We start from the raw sequence: 14,608 nt of genomic DNA, 5'->3' as shown, positions 1-14,608 counted from the left end.
AGTCAGCAAGAGAAACCAGCTCTGACCCAGGTGCAAATAAGTGGCCAAGTTTACATCTCCTAGTGGGACTCACCACCATGCCCCTCTACCCCCCCCCCTGCCCACACACACACAGTAGGACCTGGCTCCATTCTTCATCTTTTATTAGCATATTAAGAAATAGCTTCATTGTGATCCTTCCCCCATAAATATGACCAGCTGCTGGGCAGTGGCCCCTCCTTGGAGTTCTGAGCACTGACTCTTTAGGGGTTCTCCCTCGAGTTCCTAAGTCTGAAGAGCTGTCCTAGGGCATGGTAGCTACTTCCTAAAATTACTACCCCAGTATTTTCTTTCACTTTTCCAGCCCTCCTATTCCATGTATCAAATTTCCTATATTAAATCCTTTCTGTTGAAATACTTTGTTTTTCTGACTAGGCCCTTTCTTCTCAAAGACTCCCCTCTGACAGCACAGCTTGTGAAGGCCCCAACAGCTGAGAAATTCTCAGCCTTATCCAGCAACTGCCTGGCAGTCTAAATGAAAGGCTAAATTTTTTATTAAGGGAATCCAAAAAGCTGAAACAACTGTGACAGAGTGAAAATGACTATATTCTATCACTCAGTAATATGAAGCCATATCTTGGATATTTTCATGGTTGGCCATCTTAAATAAAAATACAATTCAAATAAGCTTTTAGTATGAAAATATTAAATTCATGGACATGTTATTTAATAGCATATTCTGAATGTGTAAAGTATTTGAGTTACTGTCAAAAATGAGAGGAAAAATTAATAGAAAATGAACTTACTGTAGATTTCTATCAAGCTTAACAAGGAAGGGTAAATTGGAAATATGAACATAAATACAAATAACTAGAATTCCACAGGTGAGGATCTTACCATAATCTTGTCACTGTCAATAATGGTGTTCAACCTGTGTGCAATGGTTAGCACAGTGCAATGGGCAAATTTCTCACGGATTTTTTTTTGTATTAACTCATCAGTTCTGGAATCAAAGAAGTTGAATTTAATTTAGTGAAGACAAACTTAAGACTTAAAAAGATCGCATGACATTTTTATAATGTTTTAAAAAATCAATACTTTAAGCATGATCTTGTTCTTTAAAGTCTAAGTAGAAAGTCCATTTAGAAATTTGCCATTTTTCATTAAAAAATGGAAAATATTCTTCCCTCCAAATTGCTTTAAACTATGAGGAGTTGAATTTAGGAATCTATCTCTCTTAGGATGCTTAATAATACCATTAACACCGTATAACATGTTTTGGTTTTTTCCTCTGCTCACTAGAATTAATGTTATCAAGAGATATCTTTGGGGCAAAGAGAACACTTAAAAAAACTCCTCACCATCATTAAATGTTTCTCATTTTACCACATTTAAAATTTGGATTCCAGATTACATGGATCTCAGCTCTGTACCTGAGATCCACATTTGCTGTTGCCTCGTCAATGATCAATATCCGATTTTTCCTGAGAATGGCTCTGGCAAGGCACACCAACTGTCTCTGTCCGACACTGAAGTTCGATCCGGATTCTGCTAATTCGGTATCCATTTTACCAGGAAGGTCTTCAATGGCTTCTTTAAGTTGTACCTGTGGATGTAGAAAGAAGAATGGTGCTTTCCTAAACAAACTACTATTGAAGTAGAAGCCCCCTAGATATCAGAGCTTTGAAATTCTTGGGACTTCTTCCATATCTTATCTTGTATGTATGGCCATGTGACAGGGACAGTTATTTCCAATTAGTGTTCACTGAGAAAGATGGTTGAGTCAACTCAGGACAGAAGTATTCTGACTTAAGGGCACAAATTTAATGGAAGTCAAGATTCTTCTTGGTTGCCATCAGTAAGCACAGTCTGTTCATGTCCTGTCAATTTCTTTTAGACATCTATAGTATGATAAATAAAATTATTCCTAAAGTAAGGTTTAAAAAAATTTTAAATGTTCCTTCTTAATTTTTTAGTTAAAATTTAACCTCAGGAATTTATAGAGACAAAAAGTAGAATAGGAATTGCCTAGATACTGGAGGGGTAACTGTAAGTAAACACAAGGGAACTTCTGGGAGCAAGAGAAACGCTCTAAAACTGGACTGTTGTGATTGTATAACTAGAAATTTAGCAAAATCACTGAATCACACTTACATGGGGGTAATTTTCTGGTATGTAAACCACACCGCAATAAAGTTGGTGAAAAGAAATCATCTTAGTGTCCCCCATCCCGACAAGACATCCACCAGGAACCCAGCCCACGGATTAGTTAAGAAAGTCTCTCAAAAAATAAAGGTATTTCTCCCAATGTAATCTAAACAGAAAAGTTAAAAGGCCTTTATGGTTGAGTCAAATTTCCCAAAATACATTTTGCAAGAGTTAGTACATTAAACAGGAAATTTAAAACCAATTATGTCAGGAAGTATGGCTCTCTAAAGATTATATATATATATATAACCTTATTATATATATATATTTATTATATATATATATATTTATATATATATTTATTATATATATAATCTTATTATATATATATATATATTTCTAAAGATTTTTTATTGATTTTTAGAGATAGAGGAAGGGAGAGGGAGAAAGAGAAGAATTGATGTGAGAGCAGAACATGGACTGGCTGACTCCTGCATGCCCCCTACCTGGGGTTGAGCTGGAAACCCAGGCATGTGCCCTGACCCGGAATCGAACCAACGACCTTTTCAGTGCATGGGACGACACCCAAACAACTGAGCCACACCAGCCAGGGCTAAAGACATAATTTTATCAGTACCTTGCTCTTCTGGAAGGTTTTAAAGTTTAAAAAAATACAAATTCATACACTGGCAAACTGAACTTCATATATTAGTAAATATGGAGTCTATTCTGGTGATGGTTCTTCCCCAAATTTAATCACATATTGCTAGACTAGTCAAGCGCACTTACCTTAATCTCATGAATGTTTTGCAGTGAATGAAAACTTATGAAAACCAGGGCACAACATAACATCTTATTTCCTCCAGACTATGGGGATTGATGGTGTTTAAATTCATCTATCTTCAAAAAATTGTAATTATAAATTAAAAAAAACACCCTCTTATTCACCAAAGATAACCTGAAACATAACAGGATGGTAGGGCTCAGTTCAATGAATATTTGTTTTAGAGAAATTTTATAAAGCAAGAACAAAACACAGGCTGTAGTTGAGAGTTAAAATAATACACTTCAATTTAAAAAATTAACAGACTGAGCCCTGGCTAGGTGGCTTGGTTGGTTGATGTCCTGTACACCAAAAAGGTTGTGGGTTTGATTCCCAGTCAGGACACATACCTAGGTTGCAGGTTCGATCCCCCGTTGGGGCGCATACAGGAGGCAACCCAATCAATGTTTCTCTCTCACATCAATGTTTTTATTTCTCTCTCTCTCTTCCGCTCTCTCTCAAATAAATGAAAACATATCTTCGGATGAGGGTAAAGAAAAAAGAAAGAAACTAACAGATTGATGAGTGATGGCCAATAAACAGGGGCACAGAATTATATTGTCAAATAACAAAACACCAAGGGTAAGTGGGCAGCGTTTTCATGGTATTTCCTAAATACTGAGGCACTTCTATGAACGTGTTCTTGAATTGTGTTCATGATGTAAGTCCACGCCCAGCATACAGAAATTCTGAGTTAAGATTAAATATGATAGTGGTATTTAACATCAGCATGAAAGTATACAAAATGTAAAGTGTAAGATTTGAACTGTGGTGCAATTACTTGTACTAAAAATTATAAAATAAAGATGTCAACTTAGCCAAACCTCCTTCATTACAAGGAAGAGTATGTACTGAGTATTCTTGTTACGATACATATTCATAGGTCTAGAACTGATAGAACTGATAGAAGGTATGCCAGTGGCAAGGCATTTATGAGCTTTTCGTGCTGAGCTGACTTTGGTAACACTTGTGTATGCAAAATGGTCTTTCTTAAGACCGATACCCTGGCTTTGAAGAAATAATCTCAGACTTGCCCGGCTTAGATGACATCTCATCACTAGTCTGTTTTTTTACCATCTTTCAGGTCATCCATATCTGCCTGATGAGAAGTAAGGGTTGTGAGAACAATAGACATGGTTCCAGAAGACACACACTGTGTTCTGAGACTCTGTCTTCATTTACAAATCAGGGATGGTTATGAGAATGACATGAATGTGAAGGCCCTCTGTTAGTATTACCACACATTCATGTTACAATTAAGTCTTAGAACCGAGAAAAAGAAAATTGAGGCACTATAACATGGTAACTACGAGTTACAACTGTTGAATTTGAAAACATTAGATAACAGCATAATTAAAATAAAACATAGGGGCCAAGAGGCCAGGAAGCTTAGGCATGAGTCTCACCTGGCTCTGCCAACTGGGCAAGTTCCTGAACTTTCCCTATCCTACCTTCCTAATTTACAAATTATACTATAATATAATAATAACAAAGGTGTCTACCTCCTAACATCATTAGAGTATAAAATTAGTCAGTATGTGTTGAGTTTACAACAGTGCTTGATACAGAGCAGAGACCAATAGATATTGCCTGTTATTAATAATGCAGTTAGCTGGCCTCTCTCCATGTTCTGCTGCATTTTTCCTCTTTGCTTTTATCAGTACTGAGCCTATCTGCATATATATAATACAGTTTTATATGTTTTGACCTTTCACTGATAAACTGCTTAATCTTTAGCCATTGCTTATATTTATAGAACTGCCATTTCTTTTTAGGTGCCCAAATCAGCACTAATTTCAATTAACTTTCTTCAGTTTATAGCTGGCTATTTTTCAGGACCTATGAAGAAATGTATTTTCAGCCTCACTTAAAAAATAACCCAGATTAGACGGGCAACATCTATAGAACTATCTCCCTTCTGAACATCCATCTCCACTGAGACAGGAGGAGGAGGCAGGATGAAGAGGACTTAAAAAAAAAGGCATTTTTCTCTTTTACATAGGTTTGGGTTCCCATTTCCAGTTTGGCATCATTTATAAACCAGCTGACCAGGGTGTTTAGCTCTCCTAAAATTTGACTTTGTGGCTTTCTATGTTTTTCAATGAAAGATTTGGTAAATTTTCTAAAATATCAGGATACCAACTCTTCCGTTGAAAATAAACACACAAAAGTCATTTAGAAATAAATCCTAGAGTAACACAATGTGGAGTGATTTCTCACACTAAGAGGTATCACTGAGGCAACAAGGGCCATTCCAGAAGCAATACAAGGAAACCACTGTCTTCATTTTGGGAAATAAATTCATGTTTATCTTTATTCACAGGGGGTTCCAAGTGTAGCTTAAATAAAGGCAGATCTTAGTATTATCTACCACTTCCACCATGCCATCATTTTTAGAATTCTGAGAGGCTACTAATTTTTATTTTTATTTTGATTCCTACAGACGAAGTAAGCCACAACGAAGTTCTAAGTTTTTGAAAGGATTTGTCTGCCAATTAACATTTCTTCACTGTCTGTGGAACAATGTGTTTCTAGAATAATTTTCCTATCTGAGAATCTGTGAAGACAGACCTCAAGCTCTAAAATACATAGAAAAATCATTTACCAGTAATTCCTGTTTTTAAAGGTGTGTCACAAATTCACCACTAAATGTGCCCTGAGAGTTCAAGAGCAGGGATCGTCCTACGTTTCTTTTTATTTGATGGTTAATTGCTCTCCCCACCTCTTCTCTTCAAGAATTTCACTGGAGAAAGACTCTCCAATTCAAATGAAATCAGAGGTCCACTGCTTTTCATGGAGAAGGCGAAGTGGTGAGCCCGATTAGGGGAATAAGGTCCCCACAGTTGCTGGAAAGCAGGGTGGGTGTGTGAAGACTCAGTGCCGACATGCCTTCAGAAACCAGAATTACTGGCAGGAAACTGTCGGGCATCCAACTCTGCTTGCTCACAGTCAAAGCTCATCTATAAATTAAAGATTTTAGAACTATCCCTGGAAGGCTGACATGAAATGGCAAATGCAGATTCAAAATAAGAACATGTGAGGTCGTGTGTGTGCAAGAAATGAGCCACACTTCTCTGAAGTGAAGGGAATGTTAATAAACATTCAGAACATGTGTATTAAAGTGCTCACTTTTTAAAAGCAAAAGACTGAGCTAGGTCCTATGAGGGATGAGAAGTCTGTCTATGGTTTACAGGTCTACATGTGGTTCTGCCACCCAGTAGCTCAAAATCAATTTGTAGAACTAGGGTGAATATACAAAATAATTAGTATTAAAAGATGCAACACAACAGGCCTGTGAAAATAGGAATAAATGATTTTTCAATGTTTTAATAATCTTGCATTGGGTTTTATTAAATGCCACTCAGCATCACCAACTTCCCATCCCTTTCCATAAAACTTCACAAGTTTTCACTTCTATGTGATATATAACTAGCATAATTAGAAAAAAAGTGAAGTGCATTTCAAATGTTTAATCTGATATAATTATAGTCAAGAAAAATCTAACCAACAAGCTGAATAAAGATGCTGATAAAAGTTGTATATAAAATTTGAAATTACCTAATGTTTTTTAAATATCTTTCAATGCAAATAAAAATTCTGTGAGCAAAATAGTAAAAAAATAAAAAATACAAATTAATAGCACCTTAACAGTCATAATCTTTTCATGCAAGGAAGAGGAAATTCCAAGAAGTGGTCTAAAGGAAGGCACTATACGAATAATAGAAAATACTCTAGAAATGAACGTATTGGTATAAAAACGTAGCAAAAGCTCCAAGGTTTTCTTATCTGCATTTGCTGTGAAGCATTAAAACATGTTTGCCCATAAATAATTATCACATTCTAACTGAATAATTTACCTTTATAAACACATTTTTATAAAACTTAAAAGTATTTTATTACTATGACCTCATTTATCTTTTAGCTAATACTGAAAAATTATTATTGTCTCCACTTAGTAGATGTTCCCTAAGAGTAAAATGAATGTTAGCTACTAGGCCTCTGGTAGAATTTGAACGCATAATTATAACTTCTAGTTTAGAGCTTTGTGGTGTGTCTAGTTGCTTTGGGTTCTAGGAAAAAAGTTAAAATGAGCATGAGGTGCTGTATTTTTCACTTCCATCATCATCAATATACACATTTTAAATGTATCCATGTCCTCAATGTTCTCCCAGGTGGTGAATATAAAGTCAGGTAAACAAAAAGTTCCCCTCTGCCCTGGCTGGTGTGGCTCAGTTAGTTGGAGTGTCGCTCCATACACAAAAAGTTGGCGGGTTCCATTCCGCAACACACCTAAGTTGCAGGTTTGACCCCTGGTTGAGGAGCATGCAGGAGGCAACCAATCGATATTTCTCCCTGGCGTTGACGTTTCTCTTTCCCTCTCTCTCTCTTTCCCTCTCTCTCTTAGTTCCTCTCTCTCTAAAATCAATGGAAACATGCCCTAGGGGAGGATTATAAAAAAGTTCCCCCTTAATTACCTGCAATGCTATAAATGCACATACACTAATGCTAACAAGTTAATTACGTGTTATAAATTACCTCTTTTAAGGCATTCCACAGCTCCTCATCCGTATGCTCATTAAAGGGATCCAGATTTTTCCTCATCGTTCCAGTGAATAAAACAGGTTCCTAAATACCGAAAAATAGAGAATATTATTACTGTAGCCTCTTTTCTTTTTATTCCAATGCTAACTTTCAGAACAGAATTAAAAATTCAAAAAACCAAAATTCACTATAATCATGAGTTAAAAGGTTGCAAATACTTGTTTACAGAACAATCTCTATTAATTTTCCATTGTACAGCGTGCAGTCCAAAATATCTTCTGGCCCACTGAATACTAACAAAAGAAACTGTTCAAATGTGTCATCTTAAGAAGAAACTGGAAAAGGAAGGTTTGATGTTTAAAAATGCCTTTCTGATAGTGAGTGATCTCTGCTCAAGCAGAAAAAAACAAGGATATAAATTTTTTGAGGTTACATCAAGAGAGCTATAAAAATTAATTGTAAATCTTGGTGTGATGCTGGAAAAATACCAAGAGCATGATTAATTGAAATTTGTGCCTCAAAGCAAAACTTAAATATTTTCACATTTGCACCGAATAATAAACTAGGATATTTTCTCTATTGGTAAAACAATCTTCCAGGATTGGGAATCTCTCCACCTGTCTGAATGGGAAAACCTGGTTTTTGTCCAAAGAGAAGGTAAACTATTGGGGCCAGTGGCACCTCTATTCATGAAGAGAGCCTCTGATTTGCATCAGCTAATCCCCATGTTATCCTGTCTGTGCATCAGGATTTCATGACTCACAGAACTTCATTATTAACTGCAAGGGCTGGATAACCTGAAACCCATTGTGACATGTGTCATAATGAAATTATTTTCATTTAAATAGCTCTTCCTATTCATCTGCTTCGGGAGGAACCACAATTAAATTTCTCTCGAAATATATGCCTCCTTCTGGGTTTCAAGAGAGAATCTTGTACCTGAGCATAAGTAGGCCATTTAAGTTTTCTTTTAAGTGCCTCTAGTAACCCAGGCCCCAAGAATATGGGCAGCAGAAAAGAGCCCAATTGGCCACTTTCAATCAAGGTGGTAGAGCAATGAGATGCACAGCTATGGGAACAAGAGGAGACTGGACTTTTCTACCAGTGCTGGACTCAAGGGAATCACCAGCATCAAGTCTGGCCTGGCCTTGGGGCTAGACCATTCCTCTTCACTTCTCAAAAGCCTGAGAAGAAAGACTGAGAAGGTTGATTTTTCTCTAGCCATGAAGAAGGATGACACTCAGAGAGCCTCCCATACCTCCTTTCCCTATTGTCTCAGTTTCAAGACTGGTGAGGGAAAAATGGATGCAGAAGACAGATGGTGTGCCAGCAAAAGCCATGCATGTATGCCTAAGCAAGATCCTAAATTAAAAAGACGGTAAGCCCTGGCAGGTGTGGCTCAGTTGGTTGGGTGCCATCCCATGCACTGAAAGGTTGCCAGTTTGATTCCTGGTCAGGGTACATGGCTGGGTTACAGGCTTAATCCCTGGCGGGGGGGCGTGCAGGTGGCAACTGATCAATGTTCCGCTCTCACATCGACGTTCCTCTCCCTCTTCCTTCCTCTCTCTCTAAACATCAATAGAAATATTTTTTTTCGAAAGATGTTAAAAGGAACACTTTATTTGAACAAAGTTGACAAAGTGGCTAATATGCCACAAAGCACTAAAAATCACTGGTCATGTAACATTTCTAAATGATTACTGAATAGAACTGAAAAAATTCAGAGACCCAAATTTAACGTCTCCCTTAAAACTACCAAAATTTAGGATCAAGGACTAAACCATCTAAGCAATGGCAACAGCTCCCTGTCAGGGGAATGACCATCATTCTACTTTAGATTTAAAGGAAAAAAGAAGCTTTTCTTATTTTATGTAATTATCAATGGTAAGATTTCAACAACCTGGGCGGTTTCTCGTCCTTCAGTTGTTTCCATGAGGTTTATAGAAACGATGGGCCAGGCGAGGGGAGGCTGGTCCCCATTATTCCCCGTTCTCCTCTGGCTTTCCTCCCACTTACTCCACAGGCTCTAAACTATAAGCGGTGTTCCATTCTGGAGCCCAAACCGAGAGACTCTTTGAGGACTGGCGTTTGAGGAGATAAAAGGGCTGAAAGGGGACAGGGTAAGGAATCCGCTTTGAGCCCACTGGGCAAAGTGACAGGTGGGCTCTTTGCTTACATTAATGACAGGACCGTTTACTTGTCCATCTCAGCTTATAGGACCTGAAAATCTTTTCCTTGGGTTTCCCTCCCAAAGATCAGTCACATCAGGGAGAGGTCTAGTGTTGGATAAAGTGTCTACCTGGCTTTTAAAGTACACTCTACAGAGGCATTACCTAAGCTAACTACAAAAAAATTTGCTTTGTTTCTAAAAGATAGACCTTTCTTCCTTCGTTATGTGAAGACAGGACTCCCAATATTAGCACATTTGGGGGTTCTGGTGCTTCAGAACAGGCACAGGGACACACATGGAAAGTTCAATCATCTGTTTCATAATCAGGGCCTCTCTGTTGTCACTTCCCTCACCGTCTTCTCTTTAGTAAACTCCTTGAAGTGGATGAATCTCTCCAAAGACTGGGGAATTAAAATGGGATTCTTTGGAGAAACAGGAGTTGCCCACTCAGCCCCTGACCAACACCTGCAGCTGCTTTACTCTGAGCTTCAAACAGAATCCTCAGATACTCTGTTGGCCTTAAGGAGGGTCTGCTAATTATCACCAATCGCTGCTGAATGTCATAAAAAGAAAGAAACTAAGTTTAAGCATTTTCCAATGCCAAAGGGTACTGTCAATCTAAAAGAATATATTAGGCAATTACTCGTGTTTACTTAGCGGTACGAGAGAAGAAAATAGTTTTGTAAATAAGAACATTTTCTCTTCATTAAGACATGCCAAATATATTTTTCAAAATGAGGAAAAATTCAATCAAAACTTGTTGAATAAAAAGAATGATTTATTAAAACATTAACTGATTAAAGCTATATTTTTCCCTTAACACCAGCAGGCAATTTGTTAACAATGTCTGCTTTGCTATGCCAGTGTGCTTTGTGCACAGTGTTCGTTTCAGTTTCCACTCATTCTGCTCTCGTCCACTTGCCAAATAAGAAACCAAAAGGTAATGAAAGTGCTCACAACAGACACTACTGCAAGAGCCAATAAGGGTCAAATTAATGATCACTTCTGATAGATATGACTTAAAGTGCCCACCTCCAAGCAATGAAGTTAATAAACCAATCTTATAAATAAGTGTTATAAAAATGTTTGCGGGCAGAACATTTTAGTATGGACGTTTATGGTAGGACACACAACCGGCATGTGAATATATACTAAATTTATTAGCCTAAGCATTGTATTTTTTTCTGAAGGTACACAATTAAACCTTATTTAATCAGAGTCAGCTGGCACAGTACAACTAGAAAAAGAAATGCTCTTGTTCAATGTAATATTTTAAACGCATTAGTATCAAACCTGTTTTTCACCTTGGTTTAAAGGGTACATTTTTTAATTTTTTTTTAAATCTTCTGTGCCACATTCAGTAGTAAATTTTTCCTTTGTTAGTAACATAACACAAGTTCATATTAGGTGTGTGACCCCAAAGTGGCCATCGTGAATCAAAGCACTGAGTGTAGTAAATTGATAATCCCTCCACACAACTGCAAGACGGAAAACTACAGTCTTACCAGACCTTTTGGACACACCACTGGAGGACAAGCCTCTCATTATCCTAAAAAGAAACCCTACCCACTAACCTTCAGATACTTAAAACGACCCGGGACCAAGACAAAACCCGTACAAGTGGTTACAAACTCAGCAGATAAAGCACAACACTTTAAAGCACTCATCGGTTCAGTTCCAAACCAGGAAAGTGCCCTCTACTAAAACACATCCTCAGGAGCGGCTGCTGCCCCTGTTCCTTCAAGTCCCAAGAGCTGCGTTTTCATTTCTAATCTGAGGACCTTTATTAAGGGCAGCTTGGCTCCCTGCTTCAAGACTGAGGGAATCACCTGGAGTTGCTTTATATCTTGGTTTCCTTCTTCTTTTTTTTTTTTAGTCCTGTAGCCTCCGAATGAACCGATCATCATCCATATTCAGAAGAAAAGAACATTGTTCACCAACAAAGGAAAAAGAATTTAAGTCGTGTAAAGTCCTCTTTCCATACAAAAAGGTCAGGAGCTCCGGGGAGCCGTTCCAGGGCCTTAATGAAGACTTCAGTGTCAGAAACAAAGGCCCGACTGCATTAGGCTGGGGTCCAGTTGTATTTCTTTACTAGTAACAGCATACCCACCTCTTCTCTCTTTGAGTTTTGTTCTCAACAAGAAAAAAAAGGGAAAGAAAAGCAGGTAATAAAGAAGTCTTAAAGAGACAGCTCTGGTAAACCTTTTCCAACCTGCTGCAGACGACCCAGGGAATGGAAATACCAAAAGAGCAGAGTGGACTGTTTAAAAATTACCTATGTTTTGCTTTGATTTTAAGAAGTCAAATAAATATAAAAAATGAATATGTTTCATCATATAAAGATAATAGCTGTTGATCTGTGCCAACCCTTGGGGTGCAATCATAAATGCTGCATTTGCATGGAATCCCTCTTCAAATGAAAACATTTTCTTTATGCCCATAGGATAGGGGCTCTAGGTGTAGAGAATCCATCCAAAGGAGTTTTGAAATCCGTTTTTCCAGATCTTTCAGATAAGCAAGCAACTCTCTGAATATAATCTCACGTTGGTGTTCTCTTTGGGGAACATATTTTAACTATTTAGGGTCCTGAGTACAAAGGACGCCTACATTTCAGCTACCTGCTCTGTTTAAGAAAATTTTTTTGGAAGTGTTTTCATTTACTTGCTATTCCTAAAATTCTGAACACAAACTGAGGTGTATATTTTTAAGAATACAGTCTTTGTTTCTGAAAGTTCCCTCCGGGACTAGCCCCACTGTGTATACCACCACTCCCTTGCCTCTGTCCCTATGTAGGTCTTTGCTGCAGTCACATCTCTCCCAATTCTGACTTGATCGTGGTAGGGTTGAGAGTGACAGGGATAAGCCTGGAAGAGGGAGACCACCAGAGCAGCTCCCTGCTGCACCCAGATCAGCAAGTGGGGAGCCAGGGAAGACGATGTGGCCCTAGTTCACCAAATCTGTGAAGGAGTAAAGAGCACTGAGTTCCCCCTTCCCAAAGTCTGCTCTAAACAACTCAGGTTCCCTAAATTGCGGTGTTGAGACACAAGCAACACAGCTTCCTACATTTGTGGGGAAGAGAAATGTAAGTTTCCTGCAGTACAGACAAGTAACCAAGTAGCCAGGCCAACAGACTTCTCCACCTCTGCAGCCCGTGAGACACAGCAGAGAAAGGGTTCTCAGCTCTGGCAAGGTAAGACTCTGAGTGTCTTCTCCAGACACTTACTGGCGCATGACAAATTAGTGAGTAAACCCACTTCTGAATTGATTTTCTTTCAGTGGTGTGACTTGAGTTTGTTGGCAAAAGTAAACAGCTCAGCTTTTCAAAACCACTAAACTGTCCAAATGAGGGACATAGCACAGGAGAAATATCTTTTAATTTTGCTCTACAGTATATTTATTCATTTTTCTTGTTATGGTTTGGGGGAATTTTTTTTTTAGTGGTGTGGTAGGAAAAATGAATAAAATATCTGATTAGAACATTCAGTTCAATGAGCATCTACTGAAAAAAATAGTGAGATTTGGAGTTGGACAGACCTGAGTTCTGATTCTACTGCATATTAGCTGTTTGACCCAGGGTCGGATACTCACCTCCCCACGCCCCAGCTCCTTCCTGGAAGTGGGGCTAACCTTGCAGGAATGCTGCAAGGACCCAGAACATACCTGAAGCTCCTAGTGAGGCATTATCATGTATCTGGAGCCCAATCGAACAGGGGGACAGTGAGAGGCAGTGTTTTTCAAACTGCATGTGAAACCAATGGGTCATGAAATCAATTTTGTGCCTCATGATCACCATTTCGTCTTTTATATAAAGGAGCATAGAGTGAATATAATAGAAAATAGAGTGCAGAGCGCAGAGTAATGTTGTTTTGTGAAGAGTGTGTGTGTGTGTGTGTGTGTGTGTGTGTGTGTGTACGCACAAAATGATACGTCACAGTTCTACTGTGGATCACATTCAATCAACAGCATGTTCGAGTCCCTGGCGGAGTGGTCAGGCCCACAGGCAGGAGTTGGGAAACCCCCGAAATTAAATTTGAATCCTGGCTCTGCTGCTTACTTGGTGAGTAGGTTAAGTTCACTGTGCCTCCGTTTTTCAATCTGTGAGATAAGGAAAGGGGTTAAAACTCTTGTCCACAAATGCTAGGAATTATTATTACTACTTGTGGACCTTGTCAGGAACTGCAACAAGTAGTGTAGCAATGAAAATGAGACACGGCCCACCCTCAAGGAGAGGTAGAAAGTAGATGGGAATGTGGAGAGGGTGGAGAAAAATGTCAGGGCTCTTCATGGGGGACTGTAATGTATTAGTGGGGTTCGGAGCAGTGGTCAGGAAAGAATCCTGGGTGGGAGGGCAGCCAGAAAACAAAGATAAAACCAAGTGATATTCTTGCCTGTGTTGCCTGTGGGACAAGCATTGGATAGGTTTCTCCTTACACTAGAACTCCTTTTCTTTTCTTATTTTTTGCTTCACTCTTTAAATGTACATAAAATTTTTATATAATTTTCCTTTTTTTGCTTTACTCTTTAAACTTATATAAACAATTTGGTTTATGTTATCATCAGTGTAAAGAAAAGTCACCAAGGACCACCAACCCATCAGTAGAAAGTAAGCAGCAAAGTCCATCCAGAGTGTTGTAGTATTTTTACTTAAGTGACAATAATACTAGAAAGGCCAGTGCCCCAATCCTTAATAATCAGTTACTATTTACTGAGTATTCCTAAGAACCAGGCATGGGGCCACAAACATTTTCTCATTGGTTAAATCTTCACAACAAATCTGCAAGGCAGTAATTACTAGACCTGGTTTAAGGACGAGGAACCTGGAGCTTGGAGGCCTTGCGACTTCATCAAGGTCACACACTCCTATGAGGCGGAGCCGGACTGCGCTGATACTGGGTCTCCGAGCTTGAAGATTCTACCCCTGGCTGCCTCCTGAATGATTTTCTGGG

At 38.6% G+C, this 14,608-nt stretch overlaps 1 protein-coding gene across 1 annotated transcript in view; it reads right to left on the bottom strand.

Moving 5' to 3' along the window:
• The window catches only part of ABCC4 (ATP binding cassette subfamily C member 4 (PEL blood group)), a 227,153-nt gene that overhangs the window by 17,368 nt on the left and 195,177 nt on the right, over positions 1-14,608 (bottom strand). Inside the window, exons 27-29 of the mRNA XM_087814273.1 lie at positions 7,487-7,576; positions 1,413-1,585; positions 877-982 (exon numbers count right to left, since the gene is read on the bottom strand). Coding sequence (XP_087670399.1) covers positions 877-982; positions 1,413-1,585; positions 7,487-7,576 — 369 coding nt within the window. The remainder of the gene's footprint in view (positions 1-876; positions 983-1,412; positions 1,586-7,486; positions 7,577-14,608) is intronic.

This window comes from Miniopterus natalensis, chromosome 2, assembly GCF_054644295.1.
Source record: "Miniopterus natalensis isolate mMinNat1 chromosome 2, mMinNat1.hap1, whole genome shotgun sequence".
In the NCBI taxonomy this organism is placed as follows: Eukaryota; Metazoa; Chordata; class Mammalia; order Chiroptera; family Miniopteridae; genus Miniopterus; species Miniopterus natalensis.
This window is presented reverse-complemented; position numbering and strand designations above follow the sequence as displayed.